At 46.3% G+C, this 25,583-nt stretch overlaps 1 protein-coding gene across 1 annotated transcript in view; it reads left to right on the top strand.

Annotated features, from left to right (window-relative positions):
* The window catches only part of ADGRB1 (adhesion G protein-coupled receptor B1), a 211,657-nt gene that overhangs the window by 100,349 nt on the left and 85,725 nt on the right, over nt 1-25,583 (top strand). Inside the window, exon 17 of the mRNA XM_054191453.1 lies at nt 21,049-21,190. Within this exon, the coding sequence (XP_054047428.1) occupies nt 21,049-21,190 (142 nt within the window). The remainder of the gene's footprint in view (nt 1-21,048; nt 21,191-25,583) is intronic.

Below are 25,583 nucleotides of genomic sequence, written 5' to 3'. Positions count from 1 at the left end.
CACCGGCATGCAAACCAGAAACACAGCAGTACCCATCATCATCACAATAATTTTATACTGCTAAAATTTGGGCGACCTCAGTATTTCTTAAAATCTCTTGACAACCATGTAAGAGTTTGTTTTCATCTTTACTGACTGGGCTAAAGAAAACCCTCCTGAGTTGGTATTCTTAGTAGGTCTCTTCTCTGCTTTGTGAATCAGCCACAAAAAGCCATCAGCACACATTCCATAGCCCAAGCAATGGATCGCCCCACAGCAGGGATCCTAACTGGTTGGGGGGGATACAATATTGTCCCTTCCAGTGCCAGATACCTTGCAGAGCTCGCACTTTCATGATGGGAGCCCATGGGAAATAGTCAGGGCACAGAGACAGGCTGATGACTCCATGTCATTGCTCAAGGGTGGGTAGGACTGATGGACATGGGGGAAACGTGCTGAGAACTGGCACATAGTGAATAAGAATGGTGGAAGTTTGGCCCTGTTTTTAAAGAGGAGAAAAGGACTTGTTTTCTTTTTCACCTGACTGCTTGTGCACTGCACTAAGAGATGAAATGTTCGGCTAAAATATAGCAGCAAAAAGAGGACACAGTGCCTCGGATACAGCCTTCGTCTAATGATGAACTTTCTATATGTCTGGACAAATCAGTGTAAGCTTTGTGCCTCAGTTTTCCCCGAGTCTACTGTACTAATAACATCAGACAGCTCTTCTAAATGTCATGAACTCTAGGAGTGAGGAGCTCCATTAAGTGATAGTAAGTAGCAAAAATAATATTATTATTTGTCACTGAGAACTGATTATCTAAACGTGAGCTTTATGATTGAATTGGTCATCCATGCAAGATAAGCTTACATGGTGTCTGCTTTGCCCATCACGCCTCTGTCGTGCGAGCAGCAGCGAGTACCGCAACGTGAATTTTAGTCTTCATGAAGTGGAATGGGACCAGGGAGGCTCAGGGCAATCACTGCAAGACTGAGCACGTGATGGCATGGGACACCAGCCTGTTCATCCCACCGGCTGCCTGAGCTAACGGTGGCCTCTGAGCCGCGTGGCAGAGCACATTAGCAAATGCGTGCAGCATCCAGCCCGCTCTGACAGCCGTCTCAATGTGGAGCACGGCAGCATCTCCCACCGCACGGAGAAAAAATGTCTTGCAGCCAACCTGCTGCCCAAATGGGAAGAGCAGGGGCAGGCAGACCCATAGGGCAGGCAGCGCTGAGCCGTCCTGGAAGGCAATGGGCAAAGCTCGCCTCCCAGAGAGGACAGATCCTCTTTGCTCTGACCAGTGGATTTATTAGGTTACACTTTCACCCTCAGTCAGGAGCTGCAGAAAGAAAAATAACTGACGCAGCAAGGTCAGAAAGCCCCATTACATGGCACATAATGATTTTCAGACTTGTCAAGGCCCTTTCCAGGGCTTTGCAAATGCTTTGATTCAATTACAATAATGACCCTTTGGAAGAAGCATATTAATTTCCTGGAGCTGCCCTCTGCTTTAGGCCAGAGCTGCTTCTCAAGGTGGTTTAATGTACGTAGAATCATAGAATTGTCTAGGTTGAAAGGGTCCTTTAAGATCATTGAGTCCAACCATCAACCTAACACTGACAAGTTCACCACTAAACCATGTCCCTCAGCACCACTTCTACACGTCTTTTAAATACCTCCAGGGATGGTGATTCAACCACTTCTCTGGGCAGCCTGTTCCAATGTTTGATAACCCTTTTGGTGAAGAATTTTCCCTAATATCAACCCTAAACCTCCTCTGGTGCAACTTGAAGCTATTTTCTCTTGTCCTATCATTTATTACTTGGGAGAAGAGACTGACCCCACCCTGCTGCAACCTCCTTTCGGGTAGTTGTGCAATGTTGGTGGGATGGTAATTCAGGCAGGGGAGTTCCTGCCTGTCTCTGGTGGAGAGCCAGGGAACAAATTCACCCTCTGCCAGAGCCTGGTGCCTGGCAGGGTGGCCCTAAGCCTGACCCAGCAAGAGCCGAGATCTTCCTGTGGTGAATTCTGCGTGTTTGAGGACAATCTTTCTTTCTGGTGTGGATGGAAGTGCAGACAGTGAAGTGAGTGGGAAGTACACCAGTTCCCCTACGCCTTTGGTGATGTATCTAGTATTCCACCAGCTAGCCAAGGGGACAAAGATGGAAAGGGTCACTATCACGTTGATGAGTTATGGGCTGTACTCAAACACCTGACTGCTGTCATTTGCAGGTGGGAGAGGAGAAAACGAGGGAGTGAATTATCCACTGTCACCAAGGAGGAGCTGAGCTGTGGCTCAGCTCTCTTATCCTCTCTTATGGCTGTGTTGGTGGCTCTGAATAGAAGTTAGCTGTGTCCTGTACTGGGAGAACAGGAGCTCACAGGAGGCAAGGATCCAGGACAACGTTACTCTTTTTTTAGCTGTGGATATTATTTATTTAAGGGTGGTTTTAGCTCATATGTCAAATCTTAAGGAATGATGAGCGTCCTTCAAACATCGGCAAGGCTCCTGACAGCTTCAAGGACACTCTGAGGGATTTGGCCCGGGTATTATCAATATGCATGTGATGATTATTTTTTTTTTCTGATTTCAACCTTAATCTCAGGCTGGGGCACAAGTGTTGCAAAGGGCTGTTTGTGGGTCTTTTGGCTGTCAGATGGCCTATCTTTTTCTTTGATCTTCCATGAGGGACAAAATGAAAGCTGCAATAATGTATCACTGTTATTAGGAAGTTTGTTGTGTTCAGGCAGACACTTTGCAGTCTGTGTGTCCTTGATCAAAACTGTGCTGCAGAGTTTACCAACAATTAACACCATGTGCCAAGGGCATGTTTAGTTACTGGTAGTGACAAGCAAGGCAGAGAACTGCAATGCAAATATCTAAAACCCAGGCAGCTTTCAGCAAAAAGTGTCTCTCTAGTTGCTGCACACACAAGGAGAGAGGAGGGAGCTCCCTGTGCCTAATATTACTGCAGGATCCACATCCTGGCTGGGAAAATCATCCTTCAGCTGCAAAGTTACCTGGAGGGAAGGGATTTTTGATGCCTATGGTGTAATTTGCACATGCCAGCACATGGGGAGCCAGCGTGAGTGGGGTGGTAGGAAAGGTTGTAGCACACACATATCTGTAGCTGTATTGCAGCCCTAGAATCTTTACAGTCATTCAAGTTGCACTGATTAGTCCCAGCAGAGAATCTATTGTCCATCTCCAAGAGAAAAAACTTAAGGGTGAGGGGGTAAATTGAATGTGCTTTGACTGAAACTCTTGTAACAGGGCAGGGGAGGAAACGACCTGCAGCTCAGAACTAGCATGGGCTCAGCATGATGGAGCAGACACACAGGAGCCCTCTGTGCCCACACAAGGAATGATACGGAGATGACGAACAGAATAGAATCATGGAATGATTTTGTTTGGAAGGCACCTTAAAGATCATCTGGTTCCAACCCCCCTGCCATGGGCAGGGACACCTCCCACTAGACCAGGTTGCTCAAATCCCCATCCAGCCTGGCCTTGAAACAGAAGAGTAGAATATTTTCAGTTGGAAGGGACCTCCGATGACCATTTATTCCAACTTCCTGACCACTTCAGAGCTGTCCAAATATTGTTAAAGACATTGTCCAAATGCCTCTTAAACACTGACAGGCTTGGGTCATTGATCACCTCTCTAGGAAGCCTGTTCCAGGGTTTGACCACCTTGTCTGTAAAGAAATGCTTCCTAATGTCAAGTCTGAAATGATGGGGAGGTGCATTCCACCAGAGTGTTCTCAGGGGTATTATGTTTGTGGGACAAAAATGGTTTTGTTTTGTTGTTGTTGTTTGTTGTTTTTTTCTGTGTAGCTATAGAAAGAAATCCCCACCTCCACCCCCCTGTTTCTTGGAGGCTGCTGCATTTGTCTCCATTCAGGCATCAGCATCTTAGAAGTATTGTTAGAAATAGGCAACACCGTGCTGGGTATTTCCCCGCTTCCCAGTTCATTTCCACCCGATTCATTCAGTTTACAAGTGCAAAAGATGCTTTTGCTAATTGCCGGCTCCACTGGCTCCTCTTGGGATCTGGAAAGCAGCTGAGATTGTCCTGCCTGTTACATCTTCAGCAGCAGTAAAGAGCTGTTGCCGCAGTCTGTGAAACAGGACTTACATGACTCCTATTACTGTCGTGCCTGAGTATTTCACAGCCTTCAATGTGCTGTTATTGCAACTAGAGCTGAACAAAAAAACTCCTTTTCTAGGTCACTTGCAGTTCTGAAGTTTCTCTAACATTTGCCTTTACCCAGATTAATGTTTTAGGAGAGTTTTGGTGAAGGGAAAAGGCAGGAGAAAGCACTGTTGGTCAAATGACAACTGTCACTTTGCTTTTGAGGCTTTCGTGGTTAAGATGGTTTCAAAATGCAGCAAAACTGACAGTAATTCTCAGAACATTTCTGCTGTTCTGAATCTGGAGCCACGTGGGGATCCGCTCTCAGGTCCCCTGAACACGGGACTTGCAAGGAGCACTTTTGTTCTCCTGGCCTCCCTCCCAGGAAAGCTATCAGAAGAGGTGGCCAGGGAGCACCGAGCTTGGGAGAAGTACCTCTTCCCTCTGACATCACTTGTCATCTCAGGAAAGAAAGATCACACGGGAGGGTGGAGTGGGAGCTGTCACATCCACTGTATGTTTCCTGCTCAATTCTGTTGTTAGCCTTGGGCAGGTGAAGGCTGGGACCAGCAACTTCATCACTTTGGTCCTAACCTGCCTGTCTATTCCCTGTTCAGTGCATGTGGAAGACCTTGATTCACAAGCCAGCAATGCTGGCAGGGGCATTTGAATGGGTTGGGGAGAATACATCAAATCTGTACCAGCACACACCTTAGCACTGTGGTTTCCAACCTTTATTTCCTTCAGGTCTCCCAAGTGTCAAGTTAAATGTCCTGATCAACTTCATCCCCTCTACACCCGCGCATTGGACTCCCTTTGATCTCCAGACCCTCTCTCCCCAACTGGTTCTCTTTCTCCAATGGCTCCAGAAACTTCCTTCTCTGCAAAATCTCTGCTCTTTATTCCTTAAAGTAAAGCCAAACAACTCCTATTGCTATTGCCGATGCTTGTTTGCTTCTCTCCTCTGGATGTTCTCCCTTTCCCCACCTTCACAGCTGGGATGGAGAGAGCTGCAGCAGTGGGAATCCTCCTTATTCACCCCCTGCAAGCCCTGGCTGATCTCCTCCTTTTGAGATTCCTAGCTTCAGGTGCCTAACTTGGCTTTTGGAGACAACACACTGGCAATGTGCAGCTCTGCTGAGCCAGAGAGTAAAAGCTTCCTGCTGGAATTCTGCATTTTGTCTGTGGTGGTGATACTAGCTGGCTTATCCCCATGTTCCTTCCCTCCCTTGGGCCTTGGGAAAGAGAATACCGGGGGGTTGAGTGCATTTTGTTGTTATTGGCTTAAAACCTGAGATTTCAGTGGTTCTCAGTGGGAATTCTGAGTTTCCCAGCCTGGGAGCTATAGATTCAATCCTGCTCCCTCCAGGCTCTGTGGAAGGATGTATCAGAAATCAGTGCCTTTGACTAGCAGCAGCTGGTTCGTACTCTGCAAGGACGTTACAGCCTGGAACTGGAGCCCAAGGTATCCACACAGGTCTGCAAGAGGTGCAGAAGCAGGGCTTTAATGATGAGTCTGCCAAGGGAGAAGGCGATGATGGATGTGCTTGGTACTGGCATGTGCACCTATTATGGTTGGGCAGACTGGGGTGGATGGATGGACAGGAAAAAAAGGACACTTCACACCTAGGACTGTGCCTTCTGCTGTGCAATTTCTGCAATAAAGGCCGTTCCTGATGCTGCAAACCACAGACAGCACAACACAGACATTTTTCAGTATAAATTGCTTTAGCCAGCAGAGTCATCATTTGTGCTGCCTTGTAATTGGCAGGTATTTAATTAGTTGAGGAGTGTTTCCATGTCTTCCTATTAAGTGGGAAGTCAGAAACTCCCTGTCAGGTTTGAGTCCCTCCAAAGTCTGTCGTTGCAACTGAGCTTAACATCAGGGCACAGAATACATTAGCAGGTTCAGTGCAAGTTTGCCCAGATGCTGCAACACCTGTCCCATCTGGAGAAGTTGGTTGGCTGAGGGTAGGGGTGTTGCTGGAGGTGTGAGGTAAACCTGAGTTTCCTGGGGAGCACTCTGTTGCCTAGGTGGACAGAGAGAAGACAAGGTGGGGAGGAGGGAGAAGAGAGCTTAATGAAGAAATGTTGCTGGGAAGAGAGAGGTTTCCATCAGCCTGCAGCTCTTAAAGCCATTTTCATTAGCAGAAAGTGGGTTTAAAACGTTTTGATAGCAATCCCTCTTTGCGTGAGTTCCAGGGGCTGGCAGAGTGTTTGGTTGCCAGCGTTGCTTTGGTTAAACACATTTTCAGCAGCAAAGCTGGGAAATGACTCCCCCTCCTCCCCCGTGACCTGCTTTCCTGAGAAAAGCTCAAGCGGATCCTGCTCCTTATTCCTCCTCTTTGCGAAATGCTGGGGTGCTACGTCTGTGGGCCAGGCACATCTTTTTCTCCCAGCCAGATCCATTGGCAGGGGAAAGCAAGAATTAGAGCAGACCCACCAACAGTGACGCTGCCCATGTAAAAACCTGGCAGGGAAATCTTCCAAGCAGGAAAACCTCTGCCAGCTTCGCAGGTCTGGAGCTTGATTTGTGTTTCAACCCTTTGCCAGTCCAGCCAGGCTGTTAGCAGGCTGGAGAACAGAAGTTTGCTTTGCTGCTATCTAGTTTCGCATCGATCCTGAGTGCTGTCAGTGGCTTTCTGCATCCCTGCACCCCTCGCTGCTGTCATGCATGTCAAATTGTGGCAAGGTACTGTTCCCAGCAGAGTGGCTCAGGGCTGAAAGGCAATCGATGAATCCAGCCACCTCTCCACTTGCTGTTCCCTTCCCAGCTGAGCAGCACAGCCCCGTTGCGGGATCTCGCCTCTCTCCCTCTGATTGATCTAGGTCCTGCCCACCAGGGAGGTGTTTACAACGACCCCCGCTGAGAAACCATCTGATCAGCACCCAGGAGGACTGGGAACAGGTTGTTCAAGGAGAGGGGGGCAGCGCAATCTTAAACATCAGCATTTATTAGCATTTATTTAGCCACTAGTGCACCAGCCCCCTCACTGCATTAGCATCATCTTTATTTCCCAGAGGTTTCCTCCTCTCCTGCTAATGTAAATCCAAAGCAAACCCTCTAGTAGCTTCATTTATATACCCACGTAAGTCAAGACAGAAATCACAGTGGTCCCACCACGGTGGGCTTTTCTGGTTTGCTTTATATTTTATTTACCCCCTCCCTCCCCAAACCTGTAACAAATTAGCACGGAATGTGACAGGACATCTATAGCAGCTATGGGCACAGAATAACGATGCGAAGGCGGTGAGCAGCACTGCAGCATCCCCAAACCAGGATCCAAATGTCCTTCAGGAACGGGCAGATGCTGCTTTCCAACATTTGAACTGGGAAGAAGGGAGGCACTCCATGCATCCAAGGGGCTGTCAGCTTTGCTTCTCTTGGCTGCTCTGCTGCCATAAATGCTCATTTTTGTGGAGTGCAGAGGAAAAGGAGGCCAAAGGGAAGGAGCAAAGGAATTCACTGGCACAGAAAAAAGTGCAGCTAGCTGAACTCACACCAACGAAATAGAGCAGCAACCCTGTGTGTATGTGTGTGTGCGTCTGCCTTTTGCTACTATCCCCTGGCTCTCTGAACACCTCATTGCTTCTCAGGCCTTATTCAGAGCTCACTGGTATCCAACTGTAGGCTTGAAGTGGGTCTTGATTTTGATTTTGGTGTTTCTCTGAAGTTCTAATCATGGGATCATTGTGCCAAGATCAGCAAGGCTCAAAGCTCTGTCTTTCTTTCCAAAGAGCAGGGTTGGACCATAGCAGGCTAACACAGACAGAAATAACCTGCTGTTTTTGTGGTCTGTACAGCCACTAACAACTCTGTATTGTACAGGAGAACCTTATTAGTATGTTTGAAAAGCATGATAAAACCCCTTCAGGGTTTTAAAACTGTTAATCCCACAACTCCCCTCCAGTTCCTCCACCTCCTCCTTACTCTTACAGAAACGGGTTCGTAGATGCTCCACTGCAAAATGTGAGTTGCTTGTGCTAAAAGGAGGTGGCAAAGCGATCCCAGCGATCCCAACGCGGTGATGTGAAATGGTGAAAACGCCTAATATGCTGTGATGGAACAAGTGTCTTCTGTGCCCAGCGGCGGAGCCAAAGGGTGACCAGCTTCACCTGCTTGCACTTTGACAGGGACATTTGCTGAGCTCTCGTTTGCTTTCAGCTGCAAAGAAGCAGGGGTGAAAGGTGCGCTTCCACTTCAAGCTCACCCACCATTCCTTTGGAGTTATTTGGCAAGAGATTAGGAAATGCTCAGTGAAGAGACAGCCCCAAAGGGTTCAGCAGCTCCCCTGGATTCAGAAAAATTTCAAAACATCCACAGAATTTGTTTGTACAGGGCCAAGCCCTTCTCAGAGCTTTTCTTGCACATCCTTCTCTTTGCCTCGGACAACACAGGACTTTCTTTTTTTTAGGGTATTTGCCTTTGTTCTGCTTTTAATTCCCCTTCTCAGCTGAAAACACTGGAGTGTGAAGCTATCCAGAGTTCCCAGGTCCAGATATATCTGTTACTGTGATCCCGTTGCATCTGTGAGGACTTTATTCTTAGGAGATTTGTGTGGGTTTTGCTAAGTGCATTGAAGTAATTTGTACCTTTAAAGGACTGCATCTCCCTCTTGGTTACGGTTAATCTTTAATCCAGCATCTTCATCTTTGCCTGCAGCACCTTAATTTGGCTTCTTGATTTAATTTCTTTTACCGTCTGCTACCTCCTCCTATTCCCAGCCCCTCTGTCATCTGCCTGATTTATTTTTCTTTGTCTCTTTATCCGCTAGCTCTGCACTCAGCCATTAAAATTTTCTGATTTAGGTTTCTGAGAAGCAGCGTACCCTGGAGCTAGTGTTTTGGTGGTGAGAGAGCCATCCTTCTTCCCAACCTGGCCCTGGGGCTTCCTGTACTCTTTGAGACAGGGTTGGGATATCAACAGCAGTGTTTGTTTGCTGTTTTGTGAAGTGCTGCTTGTAGGTAGACAAGAGGCAGCCTGTGTTTCCATCCCTGACTTTGCCGCAAAAAGTTGTGAAAAGCATCAAGATTGCCAGGGCCGCTTCAGAGAGGGGGACACCAAAAAAAAGAGAGCACAAGTGACAGGGGATCTGGACCAAAGCTGATGTTCAGAGCAATAACACACTTTCATCTGCCTCTGCCTTGTCAGTTGCACGCACCAAAGCAATGTTCAAAATCTCCAGCTGGACATGCAGAGGCAACCTGCTGCTCTGTCGTTGCCAGGGTTTGGTGTGAACAGCCATGGGATGGGAATTATGGGCATCTCCTCATGCCAGCTAACCATCCTTCTGCTCCCCTAAGCTCTGGCCAAGGGCCTGGGTGGAGCTGTGAGTCCTTTTAGGCTCCGTTGGGGTCATCTAGGAAGATGGAAGTGCTGAACTGCAAACAGGTCATAGCTGTTCAAACATTGGAACAGGCTGCTCAGGGAAGTGGTGCAATCATCATCCCTGGATGTATTTAAAAGATGGGTAGACAAGGTGCTGAGGGACATGGTTTTGTGATGTTGTTTTGGCAGTGTTAGGTTGATGGCTGGACTTGATGATCTGAAAGGACCCTTCCAACTTAGAGAATTCTATGATTCTATGATTCTATGTCTGAGGTAGCCTGAACATACCCTGAAGAGGATGTGAGATACCTCTTACGAGGTGTATGTATTGCTATCCCTGCCTTTAAACCAAGTCCATTTATACATCCTTGACTAGCCAAAGGGAGCATTTCCAGCTTGTTAACTGCTGGCTGCAATGTCTTACATGTATTCTGGCATCTGGTACACTGAGCAAAAGCATTTACTACCTTGTTTCCCCATTCTTCCCAAGCCTCCTTTCCCATGAGACTTGAGCATGGGACCATGACGTCCGGGCATAGAAAACGGTGTGCTCTGCTAATGCACTCGGTTCCTCTGAGGATTTTCCCTGAAATGTTTTCAGTACATATGACATGGCTGCTGCTTATCACGTTAGTGCGCTGAGTATCGTTTTCTGGGTAACCAGGAAACTTCCCCGGTTTCTCAGAAATGATCATATGGTGACTGTCTGTTGTACAAGGCAGAGAAAGAGGGTTGCCTGGACCACATATGGGTTAATGCCTGCCATGGAGCCATATCATTTTATAAATGGACAAGTGGAGTACTCATCTTTTGGACCATGATCCAATTTGAGTCTTCCTAGCATGAGAAGGACTGACAGCATAACCGGCCACGGGTCTTTAATATATCAGGCATCTCATGGTAATTGAGAAATTACAGCTGGAAAGCTGATAGGAAAGCTGAGAGGGTAAACTGAACATTTTCCTGTCCAGCTGGAACATACACTCTTTCTACATGTTTGCTAAAGCAGGCAATTTCAGAAGGGTCATGCAGTGTGACACAACAAGTAGGTGACAGCCCATCCAACACAGTCCTGACTCACGTTCTTCATTTGCAAGACGTGCCAAAATATTTCCATGCAAGTGTTCCAGTCAAGGACACCCAAGGAGCTGCCCCTGGAGAGAATGGTCCTGTGAAGCCTGGATAAGCAGCTGTGAAAGTCACATAGGGGTGGGAAGGAGACAGATATATCACTCACTCATTTCACCTTGTCCTCTGTTGGAAAGGAGCCCTATATGATAATGAGACCAGGCATCTTAGTGTCCATCTTTCCATTCCCCTGTTGTCCCAGTAATACACTTTCTTCCACTCAGGAAAGTCAACTTCAGAAAGCCCCAACCTCTGATGACGTTACTTTCACAGTAGCTCCTCTTTTCACCTTTTTCCCAAGATGACCCTGATATTTAATGAACTATTTATTGCTCCAATTTTCTGGTGTAGCAGGAAAGCTCCAATGGGCAACTTTGCCCAAAAATAAGGTCAGGAGGTATGGCCTGGGCTTCTTGCATTGGAGGGATTCTAGAAATGCTGTAGTGATGCTTTTAGCTCTGCATAGCAATAGCGAGTTTAAGAGCAGAGGCTAAAGTCTTGGAGGGATAAAACATTAGTCTATTGTGGAAAGTAGTCCAAGGCTATCTCCTTCAGCCCCTGACAGTTGAGCTGACCTGATAACACCAGTGCTTGCAGTGTAGGTAAATCTGAGAATGATTTTTCTTTTTTCTTAACACCATGAAGTCGTGGGATTATAGGGAGCTGTAGGCTTTTCTGTTTCTGTTTCTTTTTCACAGGGTTCTGTAGAGGATCTTGAAAATGTCACCCTTTTAAAGGAGAAAATCCATAAGACAAAGAGACTTCAAATACGCTATACAAAACCCCAAACCCTCACAATACTTCAAGCAAAATTCCTGATGTTGTGTGTAAGTTCAGTTGTGATACTGTGGAGACGATCAAATCTGTCATTTATTAAGCAACCACTAGAATTGGCATAAGGAAAGAATATTTCCCCAGGTTTGATGAGCAAGAGCTATTGAACTGGTTTCCTCTACAACAGGAATATTATGAAATCTCATAGGGATTTTTACACTTCTTTCAGTTTTAAAGGCCAAGAACACTAACAGTGTCCTTGGTTTCTCCATTTCTTCTCTACGGTCCATTATAGTCCATGGTGTCAGGTCTTCAGGATTAAAGTTTGACATTAAGGGTACGTGTTGAGGATTGTACAGTGGCTTACTGGGTAGGACACACGGGGCAGAGGGGTCTTTCTAGGGGTCCATCCTGATGAAACATCTGTCCTGTGGAAAGGACGTTTGGCAGGGAAGTGCAAGAAAATTGCTGTCATAGGGTATGGACCCAGTGGCCCAGTTCTTCTGTCCCATACCACCCCTGTGCACTGAGTCAGGTCTTTGGAGACCAAGGCAAACTTCATCTGCAAGAGATGATATCTGCATTTCAAGCCTTCTTCTGGAGTTGTGGAGCAGGGATGTGAAGGGAGAGAGTGCTCATTAATTATCAACTACATGCTCTGGATTTTAAATGATGGTCCAAAACCCAGGAGGCTGACAATGTTGGGAAGTGCTGAGCTTCCTCTCCAGCGGGACAGCATGGCCTTCTGATGAGACTCATTACAGCTCAGCGTCAGCTGTATTTATGGTGTCTGAAAAGATTATCTCCAGATAATCTTACGGATATTTAGCCAGCCATATGCTTTGTTTCAATGGTAATATGTATTTCTTTGTGCGTTTTAACATTGTTTATGTTAATTAAGGCTTCAGACTGGATGCTGCATATGCGCTGTTTCATTTTTTTTCTGGGGCTAATTTGCAGATAGTAAGTAACCTTGTCCCCTGCAAAATGCTCCAATTCAGTTAGCCATGATTATGAATTCACAGCTGGGAAAAGGCCTTGCTTTTAACCTCCTTATAACTTTGTCTTCCTGTCCCTCCCTCCCCCCCTCAAAAAAGAAAAGGTCCTGGAAAGAATTCCAAATATCCCTCATTTCCCATAGGTCACGAATCTTTTCTTAAATCACCACTGTCTTAATTTTGCTTGTGTCAGTTCTGAAGTAAATCAGCTGAAAACACCTGTAATTAGGGGCCTCTAAAAAAAGAATAAAAAAAATTAGTATTCCTGCTCTGGTTTCATTTTCCTTGCACCAAGCAACTGGATCAATACTAGGCTTTTTTCCCCCCTTTTTTCCATTTTCATTGTTTTTTCTAAAGAGCTAATTTAATAATAGTTGCTAATCTGATTATTGATTCTTTCCTACCAGCAGAAAATTGTTTTGTTCGGTGCCAGGTCTGTGCTGTCAGGGTAGAGGTGAGAAAAAGGGCATCAGCGCCTAACAAAATGCATAAGGAGACAGAGCGATCTCAGCAGTTGAGCATGAAGTTTCAGAGTGGCTTCAGAGACCTGTTTGTTTTTTTTTTTTTTTTTCCTTTCTGTGAAGAAACCAGGAAACCCAGCCAAAGGATGTCTGGATGCATTTGTTGACTGGGAGGCAATGTTGCTCAGTAGCTTCAGTAGTGACTTGCTTAGTCCAAATGTCTGGAGCTCTGTTAGTGCCCTCTTACAGGACTGTGTAAAACTGTGTGCCTCAGTTTCTTTATCATAGAATCATAGAATGGTTTGGGCTGGAGGGGACTTTTAAAGATCATCTAGTCCAACCCTCCTGCAATGTACAGGTAGATCTTCCACTAGATCAGGTTTCTCAAAGTCCTGTCCAAGCTGACCTTGAATGTTTCCAGGCATGGGACATCTACCACCTCTCTGGGCAACCTGGGCCAGTGTCTCACTACCCTTAGTGTAAAAAATTTCTCATATCTAGTCCAAATCTTCCCTCTCTTAGTATAAAACCCCTTGTCCTATTGCAACAGGTCCCGATAAAAAGTTTGTCCCCATCTTTCTTATAAGGCCTCTTTAAGTACTGAAAGGCTGCAATAAGGTCTCCCCAGAGCTTTCTCTTCTCCAGGCTGAACAATCACAATTCCCTCAGCCTGTCCTCACAGAAGAGGTGCTCCAACCCTCTGATCATCTTCGTGGTCTCCTCTGGACCCACTCCAACAAGTCCATGTCTTTCCTGTGCTGAGGGCTCCAAAGCTGGACACAGTACACCAGATGGGGTCTCACCAGAGTGGAATAGAGGAGCAGAATCACCTCCCTCACCCTGCTGGCCACACTTTTTTTGATGCAGCCCAGGATGCGGCTTTCCGGACTGTGAGCTAAATTAGATTGGTGGCACTTGAGTTCTTTGAAATGAGCATAAAATGAGCGTAGGAAAACTGCTGGACAATCAGTGACTGCATTGGAGCTCCAGTTTTCATTCAGATTGGGTTATACAGGTTCTCACCAAACTGGTGCAACACTTTGAATTCGGAGACACAGAAGTGCATGATTTTTCTAGGACGATAGGTTACGCTCCAATAAACCTAGACTGACTTGCTGGATGTGTGAGTTGTCTCTCAGGATTTTCAGCAGCATAACTGAGAGCTCAGCCTGGCTTTGAATCAGTGGATTGATCACAGAAAGGCAAAATTATCTCTTGGATAATAGGATGACCCTTGTGAAACAGTTTTGCGGTTTTTATCCAGTTCTTTTATCCAGTTTAGGCTAACAAAAGCATGATTATTGCTTTGGTGCTGACAGCATCCAAAATTTCCCAAGCAGCTAGAGTGTTAAAGATTGATTTTAGCCCATATTTAACTTAGTGTTTAACTTATTTCAGTGTTTACCTATCTGGTACAAAATCTTTTGTGACTGTTTTAGCAGCTAATCAAAGACTTATTTATTTATTTATTTTTAATCAGCCTTTTTTTTCAAAAGGTGCAAACATTTTCCTGTCCCTTTCCCTGGGAACCATCTGCTTTTTAATCAGACCCTGAGGTCCTGCAGAAATGGTGATTTTGACACACTTTGCTGTAGCAAAGTGATTGTACATTTTTTGGTCCCGAGCTATTGTGCAGAGCCAAAGTGTGTTTGAAAGGCGCTCTGGGGCAGCCTTTGGCTGGAAATGAAAATTGCTTTTGGGAATTCCACAAAAAGGATTAACTTTGACTTCATCTCTGGTTCGTTCTCCAAATTAATAATCAATCTGCCAGCTGGACCTGGGCCAAGCGCTTGCATGACCTGCTTGGTTAGCGAGGGGGGGAATGGCCCATGTGAAGCAAGAAGAATCAGAGAACTACAGAAACATGGAGGTTGGAATAAACCTCCGGAGATCATTTATATTATTTATGTCTCAAATATAAACCTCATTTTTAAAACCTTTTTCTGATCCATGCTTCTTCCCACAACGAAGGCTCTCCTTTTGTGCAAATTCCTATTCAGAACAGCATTTCTATTTAAGAAAGTCCTTAAGCATGTGCTTAGCTTCTATTTAAATCTACAAGACAGTGCTTAATTGCTTTTTCCCATCAAGTGCTCAAATAATGTTCATAGCCGTGTTGTAACATATGGTGGAACATTTTCTTGTGGAACATCATTGGAATTACACTGGAGATAAATCTGACCACAGACATTAGAGACAGAACCAACTTGTCAGGTTTCCTGCTAACCCTTCAAGTACAATGTTTTTTACGCCATTCTGGTTTGGGGATTTCTACAATTCCTCTTTGACTGGCTTGTAATCAGTCTGACTACACTCTTCTGTAATATTCTGCCCACGTTTTCCCTTTAGTGCAGTTCCTCTTTCTTCCCTCCCCTCTTGAGACCACCTGGAAATAATTCTGCTTCCTTATTAGTGTACCTGGATTCGATATTTGTGCATAATTCAAATTCTGCTCTTTTTCTTTGCCACCGAGCTGTGAGCATGGGTTTTCCATTACAAACCCAATGTACTTTTCTGCACAATCAAAGGGTTTGCTGAGAAGATAAAGGCTCAGCACTGATGTACAGATGTTGTATACACAGGCACAAACACACAAACACACGCCTACCTCCCCTTAAGGACCTGTACATTAAAATCCCATTTGCTTCTGCAGCTTTTAATCAGGTTCTTGATGGAAATAGTGTGCATACAAATATGCGATATTCCCTTTTTTTTAGTATCCCTGGTTTGTAAGTTGAACGGATCACAGTGAGACCACCTTTGCATCGCAAAATTCAGTGATTGAATCATTTAGGATTTGAAGATTGCCCTGATTTATGAGGCTTTTGGTCATACTTGCCACTTGAAAGTTTGTCTGGGCAGAACACTCTCTGCATCCAACAGGATCGAAACTGCCTCAGGTGTGATTCCCTGGACCACAGAGAGATTCCATTACATCTCTCTCGGTGGAATTGAATATGTCATCTGCAGAGATGTTGCTGGATAGGCTCAAACATCCCCACTCAAACATGAATGGGACCACCCAAAATCACAAGACTTCATATCAATACAGCTGTGATTTTGAACCCCTCCAGTTGCAACTGAATCCTGCGTTTTTTGGAGTTTCTCAGCAATCACATGAATTAGAAATTAATTTTAAAACAAAGAAACACAAGCTGAATCCAGAAGCTAGGCTTGAATGAAGGTTCCTTATATCATGTCCACACTGGGAATAACGCAATGGTGGCACCTCACCTAGGTACCATGATTCAAGCTATGAGCAAACCTTTGGATGATGTATCAGTTAGCTCTTGTGATGCTGTAATGCCCAAGAAAACCTTTGCTCAGCTTTCTGAAGACTGAATTTAGCCTGCCTCTTGCCACATGGTAGCACGTGGACAGTGAAAAGAGGCTGGTGACTCTTCTATCACGTCCTCCTACCTGCAGATACGTTCCCCCAACCCAGCTCCAAGCCACATCCCAAAGGGGTACAGAGGTGTTTGTAACAAAAGGATTGCAGGGCAAAGAGAACAGGTAATTAAAAAGATTTGCAAAGAGGAAGGAAAGGATGAGAAAAAAGTTATTCTTCTAAGGATCTTAAAACAAGAGGAATGGACATGCTCTTTGGAGCACCCAGCATTTGAATATTCTGAATAGTTTAATAACTGGTAATAATCAATTAATAATCACTGGTAATAATGAGGGTTAGATTCTAATTTTCTGTTAAATGGCATAGTTGGACTTATTCTGAGGTGATTTACACCAAGTTTCTGACTCAGCACATCCCGCAAGCACCCCTCCTGATTTATAGCAGCTTTTAAAGTAAAAACTGGATGGCTTTGATCCAATTGATTTCTTTGAATCCAACGGGATAAATAAGCAGGCAGCAGATCAGGTTTATAAGAACAAAGGGCAGTTATTACAACTTTTTTTTTTTTGCCTCGATATCACAATGTGCTCTTTCTGTATGTGTGTCTAGAAATGGATATCAGACCGTGCCAAATGTGGCGTTGGCCCTGGATAGACTTTATTCTGATATTGCATTCACTGCTGTACTGTCAGCTTTTCTGCTGTGAGAATGGGAGGCCAGGCACAACATCTATGGAGTGTTATTTGTTTTCTGATACCTTCCCTGGGTTTTCCTGGTTTGATAGGCTTTCTGATTACTTTTTGCCTTTTTTTTTTTTTCTTCTTTTTTTCTTTTTTTTTTCCTTTGGGCTGAGGTTACTTCTGTTGATGCATGGCCCAGATCTGTCCTAGCCTGCTCTGAAAACTGGTAAATGAGTAAAGCTGGGCTTCGGGATTGAAAGTGATGTTAAGGCAATTGTATTCACACATTTCAGGAGAGTTCAAATTGCTTGGGGGCAGGGGATGTACGTGTGTGTCAATGTACACATATTTGATGCTTTAAGAACATCAGCTTTAAGCATGTCTATTTGTTGTGAAAACCTGCTTAAACAAAAAAAAAGTTAAGGATAATCAAGAGCCCTTTTAAGAGCACTTTTCTAGATATCTGCAAACCAATAAATGAAAATGATAACCAGAGCACTAAAAAGAAAAAGCACAACTAAACAAAAACAACAACTACCAAGCAAAGACAAATAAACCAATATCTACAAAACCCAGCAACAGCCTGTTTTAGAGGGAAAGTAAAAGCTGTTGTAGAGATACGGACAAAGGATAAATTGATAGCAAGCATTTCAAATTAAAAGCTTGAAAAAGATAAGAGAAAAAAAAAAGATGTAAGAATTTTATTGTTCAGGGTGGTTAAACTGAATAAAAAGGAAGATTTGGAGTATACTAAAACCAAAATAAATCCTAATGGTATTGTTTTGTAACTAGCTAGAAGTGACAGATTTATTTATAATAATGCAGAAATTTCAATAAACACCTGTATTCTGTAATTGGAAGAGCGCCTGGTTACTTAATCCACATCCCAGGCTAATGAAATACTTTTCATTACACTAGCAGCTAGAAAACATGCTATACGTCATCTAATAAAGTAAGATGTTTTTAAGAGAAACAAGACAGAGTGATTTTACATGCAAGAGTTTTAAAAGAGCAGGGTAAGGCAAATTGGGGATCATTTCTCTTTTAGTCAAAAAAAGGGTGGAAGTGCTCCCAAAATCTAGAGAGTGTCTGTAATCACAACAGTTTCACTCCAGAGCCATCCGCCTCACATCTGTTTAAGGCACAATAACACACCATCTGATATGGGATCCAAAAATTAGGGGATTATGGGCAATATTATGATTATAATCGAATAATAGCATACTCTTTAAAATGGAGGAATTAATAGCAATCAACTTATGGAAAATAGGTCTTGTCAAGCTAAATTAATACTTTCTGTAAGAATACATAACTGGTTGGTAGAGTCTGAGCATTTTTCATTATTTGTACACATCTTAAATAAGGCATTTGTCTTGGTGACAGTGAATAAATAGAACGACTGGCTAATGAAGTTCTTGGAAATATGGGTGGTATATATAGGGGAGAATACGGAATTCGTATTCCCACTGAGATTGGCCTTGGACCTCTCGGTCCCTTCCAAGGAGGATGCTGGTGAATTGCAGAAGGTACATGGAAGAGACCAGAGAAGGAAGCCTCATCCTGAGAGTCTCTAAGAGATGATGTGACTTAGCTCAGTGAAGAGCTGACTGCCCGGGGATGACAGATTTCTGTCCCATCAGCTGGATGGACATGCAGGAGGATCCAGACATTTAGAAAACCCTGGATGGGTGCCAGGAAAAAAAAAACTGTTCTGTGTGTTGCTGACAAACTCTACAGTAAAATTAGTTTGGCTTTTTTTTTAATTTTTTTTTTAATTTTTAACTATGAAAAGTGCTTTAATCCAAAAGTGAGATAATTCGTGAAGGCTCAATGTCATGTGTTAAACTGGGTCCAAGCAGATAATCACAACTGAATCAACAGCATGTGCTGATGCTCTGTTGGTACCTAGCCCGTTCGCTCCGCTTTCTTGCAGAGCGGTGGAGGGAGGCAGAGGGAGGGTCTGTCTCATTGCGTGAGGAACAGGTCAGTGTCTGCATGGAGTCAAGACCTGCAAAAAAAACTTCTCTGTAACTCAAGGCAGGTCTGCTGGAGTCAGCAGTACAGAGAAGTCCAGGCCATCTGTGATACACCTAAGGCTGCTGAGCAGCTTGGCTCCATCTGGAGCTGCCTTGAGCTTGCTGCTGGCATTCTTGCCTACGTCCCTTCCTCTGAGGCTGATCAGATGTGGAGAGGGGACATCTTACACCCATGTTCCTCCAGTGAAGGCATATGGCCTTTTTGCTCTGCCTCCACATCCTGTCCCAGGGTCCAGTGAAGCCCAGGTTAGCTGTATGGATCCTGACCTTCTCCCCATCCATTGCATTTCTGCACTTACTCTCCACATTTGCACCCTGTACATGACCACGTTTCAGGAGAGTGGTCTGGACAAGACATAGAAGCAATTGGTGGAAAATTACTGTAAAAAAAAGCAATGGGTGTAAAATGACTGTACCCTGGCACTTGAGGCAGAGTGTGAGATTCCCTTTTTCCCTGGCTTAGCCTTTAGTGCTCACACAGAGAGGGGGCTGCAATAAATTTTCCCGATGAAACCATCCCATCTGTGGGACAATGGCCAACTTCATATGGAGCCTTCCCCACTTATGACCCCTTCCCCATTCTGCTGCTCTTCCCCAGCCTGAAAGGATACCATGAGAAAGAAGGGACTATGTTCCTTCAGTGTCTTGAGATCTTGAGGGGCATCCCTGCCATGCCCTGAACTCTGGGGGCACAAGAGAGGTCTGAGAGGGGTCCTGTCACGGCCTATGGAGACCTTGGCTCTAGAGAGCTGGGGGGGAGGGAGAGCTTGGGGGGTTGGGGTGGGGAGAAGGAGGGACTGGTTCATCTGGAGTAATTGAGGGGAATCGTGGGGAAGGTGTGGGGGAGGGCTGGAGTCACAAACTGGGGTAATTGGTGCCAGGGACGTCTGTATGGAGCGGTGAGATGGGGAGGACGTGTATATATGGGATGCAGGACAGGGGTGCGGGGTGGTATATAGGGTGAAGGATGGGGCTATGGTGGGGGAGCAAGATATATATCAGGTCTGTGGGACAGGTCTATAGGGTTATGCACCCATATGTGGGATATGTGGGAGAGGGCTATAGGGTTAGGGAGGTGTAGATGGGATACGTGGGATGGGGCTGTAGGATTATGCATCCTTACATGAGGTATGTGTCACAGAGCTCTAGGGTTATGCATCCACACAGTGAGTGTGTGGGCTATACTGCTAAGTGTGCATACATGGGATATGTGGGCTATAGGGTTAGGGAGGTGTATATGGGATATGTGGGACAAGGCTATAGGGTTATGCATCCATATATAGGATATGTGGGATGGGGCTATAGGATTATGCATCCTTTCATGGGCTGTATGCCACAGAGCTATAGCGTTATGCATCCACACGGTGGGTGAGTGGGACAGGGCTCTAGGGTTAGGAATGTGTATATGGGATATGTGGGACGGGGCTATAGGATTATGCATCCTTTCATGGGGTGTATGCTATAGGGCTACAGGGTTATGCATTCATATAGCGGGTGTGTGGGACAGGGTTATAGGGTTAGGGATGTGTATATGGGAGATGTGGGACAAGGCTATAGGGTTATGCATCCATATGTAGAATACGCGGGACGGAGCTCTAGAATTATGCATTCCTATATGGGGTGTATGTCACAGGGTTATAGGATTATGCATTCACATAGTGAGTGAGTGGGACAGGGTTATGGGGTTAGGGATGTGTTTATGGGAGAAGTGGGACAAGGCTATAGCATTATGCATCCATATATAGGATACGTGCGACAGGGCTACAGGATTATGCATCCTTACATGGGGTGTATGTCACAAGGCTCTAGGGTTATGCATCCATACAGTGTGCGTGGGGGCTATATGGTTATGTGTGCGTACATGGGATATGTGGGCTATAGGGTGAGGGTGCTGTATATGGGGAGAGTGAGGCAGGGCAGCCCGGGGGGGGGGGGTGGGTGTGTGTGACACATTTACATGGGTGGGGCCGATGGAGGGGTCAGAGAGGTGACCCGGGAGTGGACGAGGACCAAGAGCAGGACTAAAGAGATGCGGGTCCGGTGGGTGGTGGTGGGTGATGCTGGGGGTGGCCGGGAGGCGGCGGGGGGCGCGGTGCCCTCTCCCCGCCCGCCCTGACGGCCGCTCTCCCTCTCTCCCCGCTCCACCGCCCCGTCCCTCCCTCCCTCCCTTCCAGCAGAGCCTCCGCCTCCGCCTCCCCGCCCGGCGCCTGGTCCTGGCGCGGCTGCCGAACGGTCCCGCTCGACGCCTCCCGGACTAAGTGCCTGTGTGACCGGCTCTCCGCCTTCGCCATCTTAGCCCAGCTCAGTCCCGACATGGTGAGTCCCGCCGGCGGCGCCGCGGAGGGAGGAGCAGAGGGGAGAAGCGGGGGGAGGACACATAGAAGGGGGAAAATAAAGAAGGGAGGGAAAGGGACGCGACCGGGATGGAGCGGAGCATCCTCGGCGTGCGGCTTTAGGGTACCGCGTACCTGGGCGGAGGGGGCGGTGGGGACAGACCCCCCAGCCCCCGGCACCGTGGCGACACAGCGTGAGGCTTTGCATCACCCTTCCCCGCCGCCCTTCCTCTCCCCTTCCCCTCTTCCCCTTCCCGCAGCTTTGCTGGACACACACACACACACACCCACACACACACACACACACACACCCCGGGGCTGCTGCTGCACTCCTTCCCCCTTTTCCTCCCATCCCTTCGTCCCTGCGCTGTGCGTTTGAACATAAATATCGTTAAACGTGGGGGGCACGTTTAAAACTAATCCCCGGCGGGCGTGTTCGCTCCCGTGGGTTCCCCACGCACAAAATCTTCGCACGTGTCTTTTTTTTTTTTTGGGGGGGGGGGAGGAATCGTCCTCCACCGCTTCCCTCCCTCCCCTCCGCATGTCACCCGTGTCCCCTCTCCCTGCCTTTGGGTGCTTCTCACCACCCTACGCTTTTTGGAGGTGAGGGGGGTGTCCCCACTCCAGAATAAAGGGCCGTGGAAGGGAAGAGTTGCGAAGTTTTGGCCGCTATCCGTGACACGAAGCTGAGTCTCGGACGGAGCCTCCAGAAAAAAAAAAAAAGTGTGAGATTCCTAGAAATTATTGCCGGGCGGCTGCACCCTGAGTCAAAAAGCGGGGCACCAAAGGCAACACCAGGGTGGTCACAAGGGACTTCACAAGCTCCTGTCTTCTACCTTATGCTTTTTAATATTTTTTTTCCTTTTTTTTTTTTAAGTAAGTAGTTCATCCCTTTTTGGACAGTTCCCAGGTTCATAAGTCAAAACTCCCCCCCCCTCCACCTAGTGCTTCTCCATCTGCCTGGGCACTGGGAGTTACTGGGCCCTTGCAATTATTTACTAATTATGCCTTGCTTGTTAAATGCAGGCTTAATTCAGCAAAAGGGGAGGGGAAAGGAAGAAAGGAAGGGTGATGGTGGTAAAGGGAGGGGGGGATCACATTTTCCAAGATGAAGGTTTGGTTTATTATTAGAAACACTAATGTATTTGGTCCACTAGTTACCATGGAAACAACATCTGCACTGAAGTGGTTTTAAAGACACAGTGTTGGTTGTGTTTGCCTGGGCCCCGTGCAGGCCCAGCCACTACAGCATTGTGAAACGAGCTTTGGGGCATCGGGTAGAGCCGCTCTCGGGGTCCTCTTGAGAAAGGCACCGAGCTTCTGCTCTTGGTAGAGATATGCTGGTTGAAGGATGCTCAAAAGTAGGACCGGGACTGGGTTCCTGCTTGGAAGGGGCCTGGAAGGAGCTGGTTGTATTGATGCTGGCGTCTGTGTACCCATCTTTTTCCATGAGTTGTTGTTTCCCTGTCTTCCCACCGGGCAGGCTGGGATCTGCATGAAACTAAGCAGTTAGGGAGGTAGCCTGCTGGGCTAGTGTTCTCCAGGAGTGGTACCCAGCCTTCTCGAGGTCGCCAGGCTGAGCTCAGGTGAGCCAGCTGGGAGCCATCGTCTGTAGGTCTCTATCCTGCTGCTCCGTACCTGCTCTGTGAGCCTGCAGGGCTGTGTCCTGCCATCAGCAAGGCTTTACCCTTCAGCCCAAGCTACAGCAGCTTATGTGCCTGGCTCCAGACGTTGTGATGACCACCAGGATGGTGGATGGGTGAGCCTTGTCCGGCAGAGGAAAGACTCCATGCTGTTGTTGCAAGGAACCCAGTCCTGACAAAGTTTAGGGAGGTTGCGTGATCAGAGAAAATAAATTGTTATTTCTGCTGCAGCAATACTTTTAAGGCAAAGCCTGAAATGAAGCCAGCCCAGGTGTGCAGCTGAGCTGCTGGTGAAGGTCTTCTGCTGGTTGTTCTTCTGCAAGTGGGTAGAGAACCAGGCAGTGTGAGCAGAGAGAAAAGTGTCTTTGGCTTGGCTAAAGCAGAAGTTTCTCTAACGGAGGGCTAAGTCTTTGTGTTCATGCCATGCTTGGTATTATTTAACTAAGCAGCTAGGAAAAAAAAATGGTTAATTTGACATGGCCAGATACTGCTACTCCCTCAGCTCTCGGTGTTTGGAGTGTTATCTGGATAACACAGGGTTGGTGTAAGCCCTTTATCATCAGTGCAAGTATTTTCGCATCTGAGAGTGGACTTGGCTGCAGGAGGATGCAGCTTCCTTCCCCCAGGCATGTTTTATTATATCTGCAACTAACCTCTCAGCTGGTCCTTGGGGGTTTAGGCCTAAAATTGCTTCCTTTCATTCTCTTTCCAACTCCACTGGCTGCTGGTTGGGTTACATTTTCACAACTCATTTTATCCCAGCCTGGAATCAACTCATGAGCATCAGGATGAGTCCTCTAACCATGCTGGGAGGAAATCTGGGGCCTGGCTACTTTCTGAGTCCCCCTATTAAGCAAAGCCCAGGGTTTGTTGATGCTGTGGAGTGTTGTTCATCCAGATCCTCGTGGTACCACCCTCAGTTTCCTGACCTGGTGTCATTCCGAGCAAGCCCACGCTGCCTCCCTTCCCCAGAGGTAGCATCTCATCATCATTGGTGTCTGTGGTGGTGACATTTATAGTGCAGTTTTTCATGTGCCTTTGGAGCTCTCAGGACAAGAAGCTCCGTCCGCCTGTGTCATTAATATTATTTATTGCTATAAATCTCCCTTCTGGAGTCTTTGGCCCTGGCAGTTTGAAATATTTGTAACCCTGCTATGGGCATGGCTTTTTTGCAGTGAAAAAGGACCAGAAAAGGCTTGTGGGGGATGACTGGTGCTGCCCAGGCAGCCAATTCGGACTTGCCAAGGACAGAGTTTCCCCGGTTGGGCCCTGAGAGTTGCTCATGTGTTGGGGAAAGGAAGCAGTTTTTCCTTGATTTCAATGAAGCTAGGGGCTGAAAGTGCTGTGTTTTGAATCAATTTTTCAGACAGATATCCTTAAACCATGATGGAGCTGTTAATCTCAAAATCTGAAGTTCAAATTTGACTCTTTCTCTGGGTCCAGTTTCTCTATTTTGACTAGAGGGAGGCAGCCTCTTGCACTGGTGCAGCACGATTGCTCTTTGACCGTCACGAAAGATTAAAACCTCTTAGATTAAGGAAATCAGACAAGCTTTTTTGAGGCTGTCTTTTCATTTTGCTTTTATACTGTGCGTAGCTTGGTCGGGCAATGGGATTGACAGGCTACACCTGCATAATAGTAATGCTAATGGAGAATAAGGGCAAAAGGAAATTGCAGAGCTAAGTGTTCAAACTAAACCTTTGCAAACCATGGCCAGTCTGATTAAGAGTCTTGTGGTGGTGTTTTTTTCACTATTTCTTGGCAGTCTTGGCAGTTTGTTGGAGATGGGAATGAAAGAGAGAGGGAGCCTGAGGATGTGCAGGAGAGCCTTTCACTCTTTGGTTGTCTTGTTTGAGTTTGGCTTGTGAAGTCTTTCCTGAGACAACATCCAGCTCATGATTGGCCTTTATAAAGTCAATCAAGCTTTGAAGCTTGGTTCTTACAGCACTTAGGACTGTAGTAAGACCGTACAAATATGGGCTTTCTGCCCTCTCTCTAACCTCGTCTGCAGAGATGAGGCTGATCAATTGGGCATCTGAGCTTCATTCGTATTTCTGGTGTTAGCAAAGGTTGAAAGGTGCTGGTGGAAAGAACTTGGATGGATGCTGAGTTTGTTTGGTCCGTGCTGAATTTTTCGGAACATCTTGTCTCCATGATGGCGTTTACTGACAGGCGAACGATTAGCTGGAAGGGTTGTACCAGCACCTGTGTATTTTTGTGGGGTGTATTGTAGCAGACCAAACTACAGAGCTGACTTGGAAGGGCGCTAGTAGGGTACGTGAGTGTACGCCGTGGACAGCCCTGACCCTATGAAATCCCAGGGTGTTGCAGGAAGCTTTGTTCATTGTTGTCTCCAGTTTGCATGAATGCAAGGCACCTTTCATGGTGTGCTTCCTACCCAAAGGGACAACGGCTTCTGAGCTGCTCTCTCAACCTTTTTCTTTCCCTGAAAACATTCTGATGTTGTGTGTAGAGCAGAGGAGAAGAAATCCTTTTTACTCTGGGGAAATAATAAAGCATGGAGAGTAGACTTGCAGTGTACATCTTGGCTGAACAGGCTGTGGGAAGGGAATCAACATGCAGGTCTGGTGTGGTCTTGCTATATCTTGAAGATCTTTGCTCTGAAAAGATTGCCCTGTGCTGTGGGAGGTATGTGCACTTCAGGGAGAGTAGGCAGACACAGGGTGGGTTATTTTAGGCTCCTAAAACTCTACTGGGACTCACTTTCACAGG

This window comes from Rissa tridactyla, chromosome 2, assembly GCF_028500815.1.
Source record: "Rissa tridactyla isolate bRisTri1 chromosome 2, bRisTri1.patW.cur.20221130, whole genome shotgun sequence".
Lineage (NCBI taxonomy): Eukaryota > Metazoa > Chordata > Aves > Charadriiformes > Laridae > Rissa > Rissa tridactyla.
The sequence above is the reverse complement of the archived record's forward strand: the minus strand, read 5'-3'. Positions and strand labels throughout refer to the sequence as shown.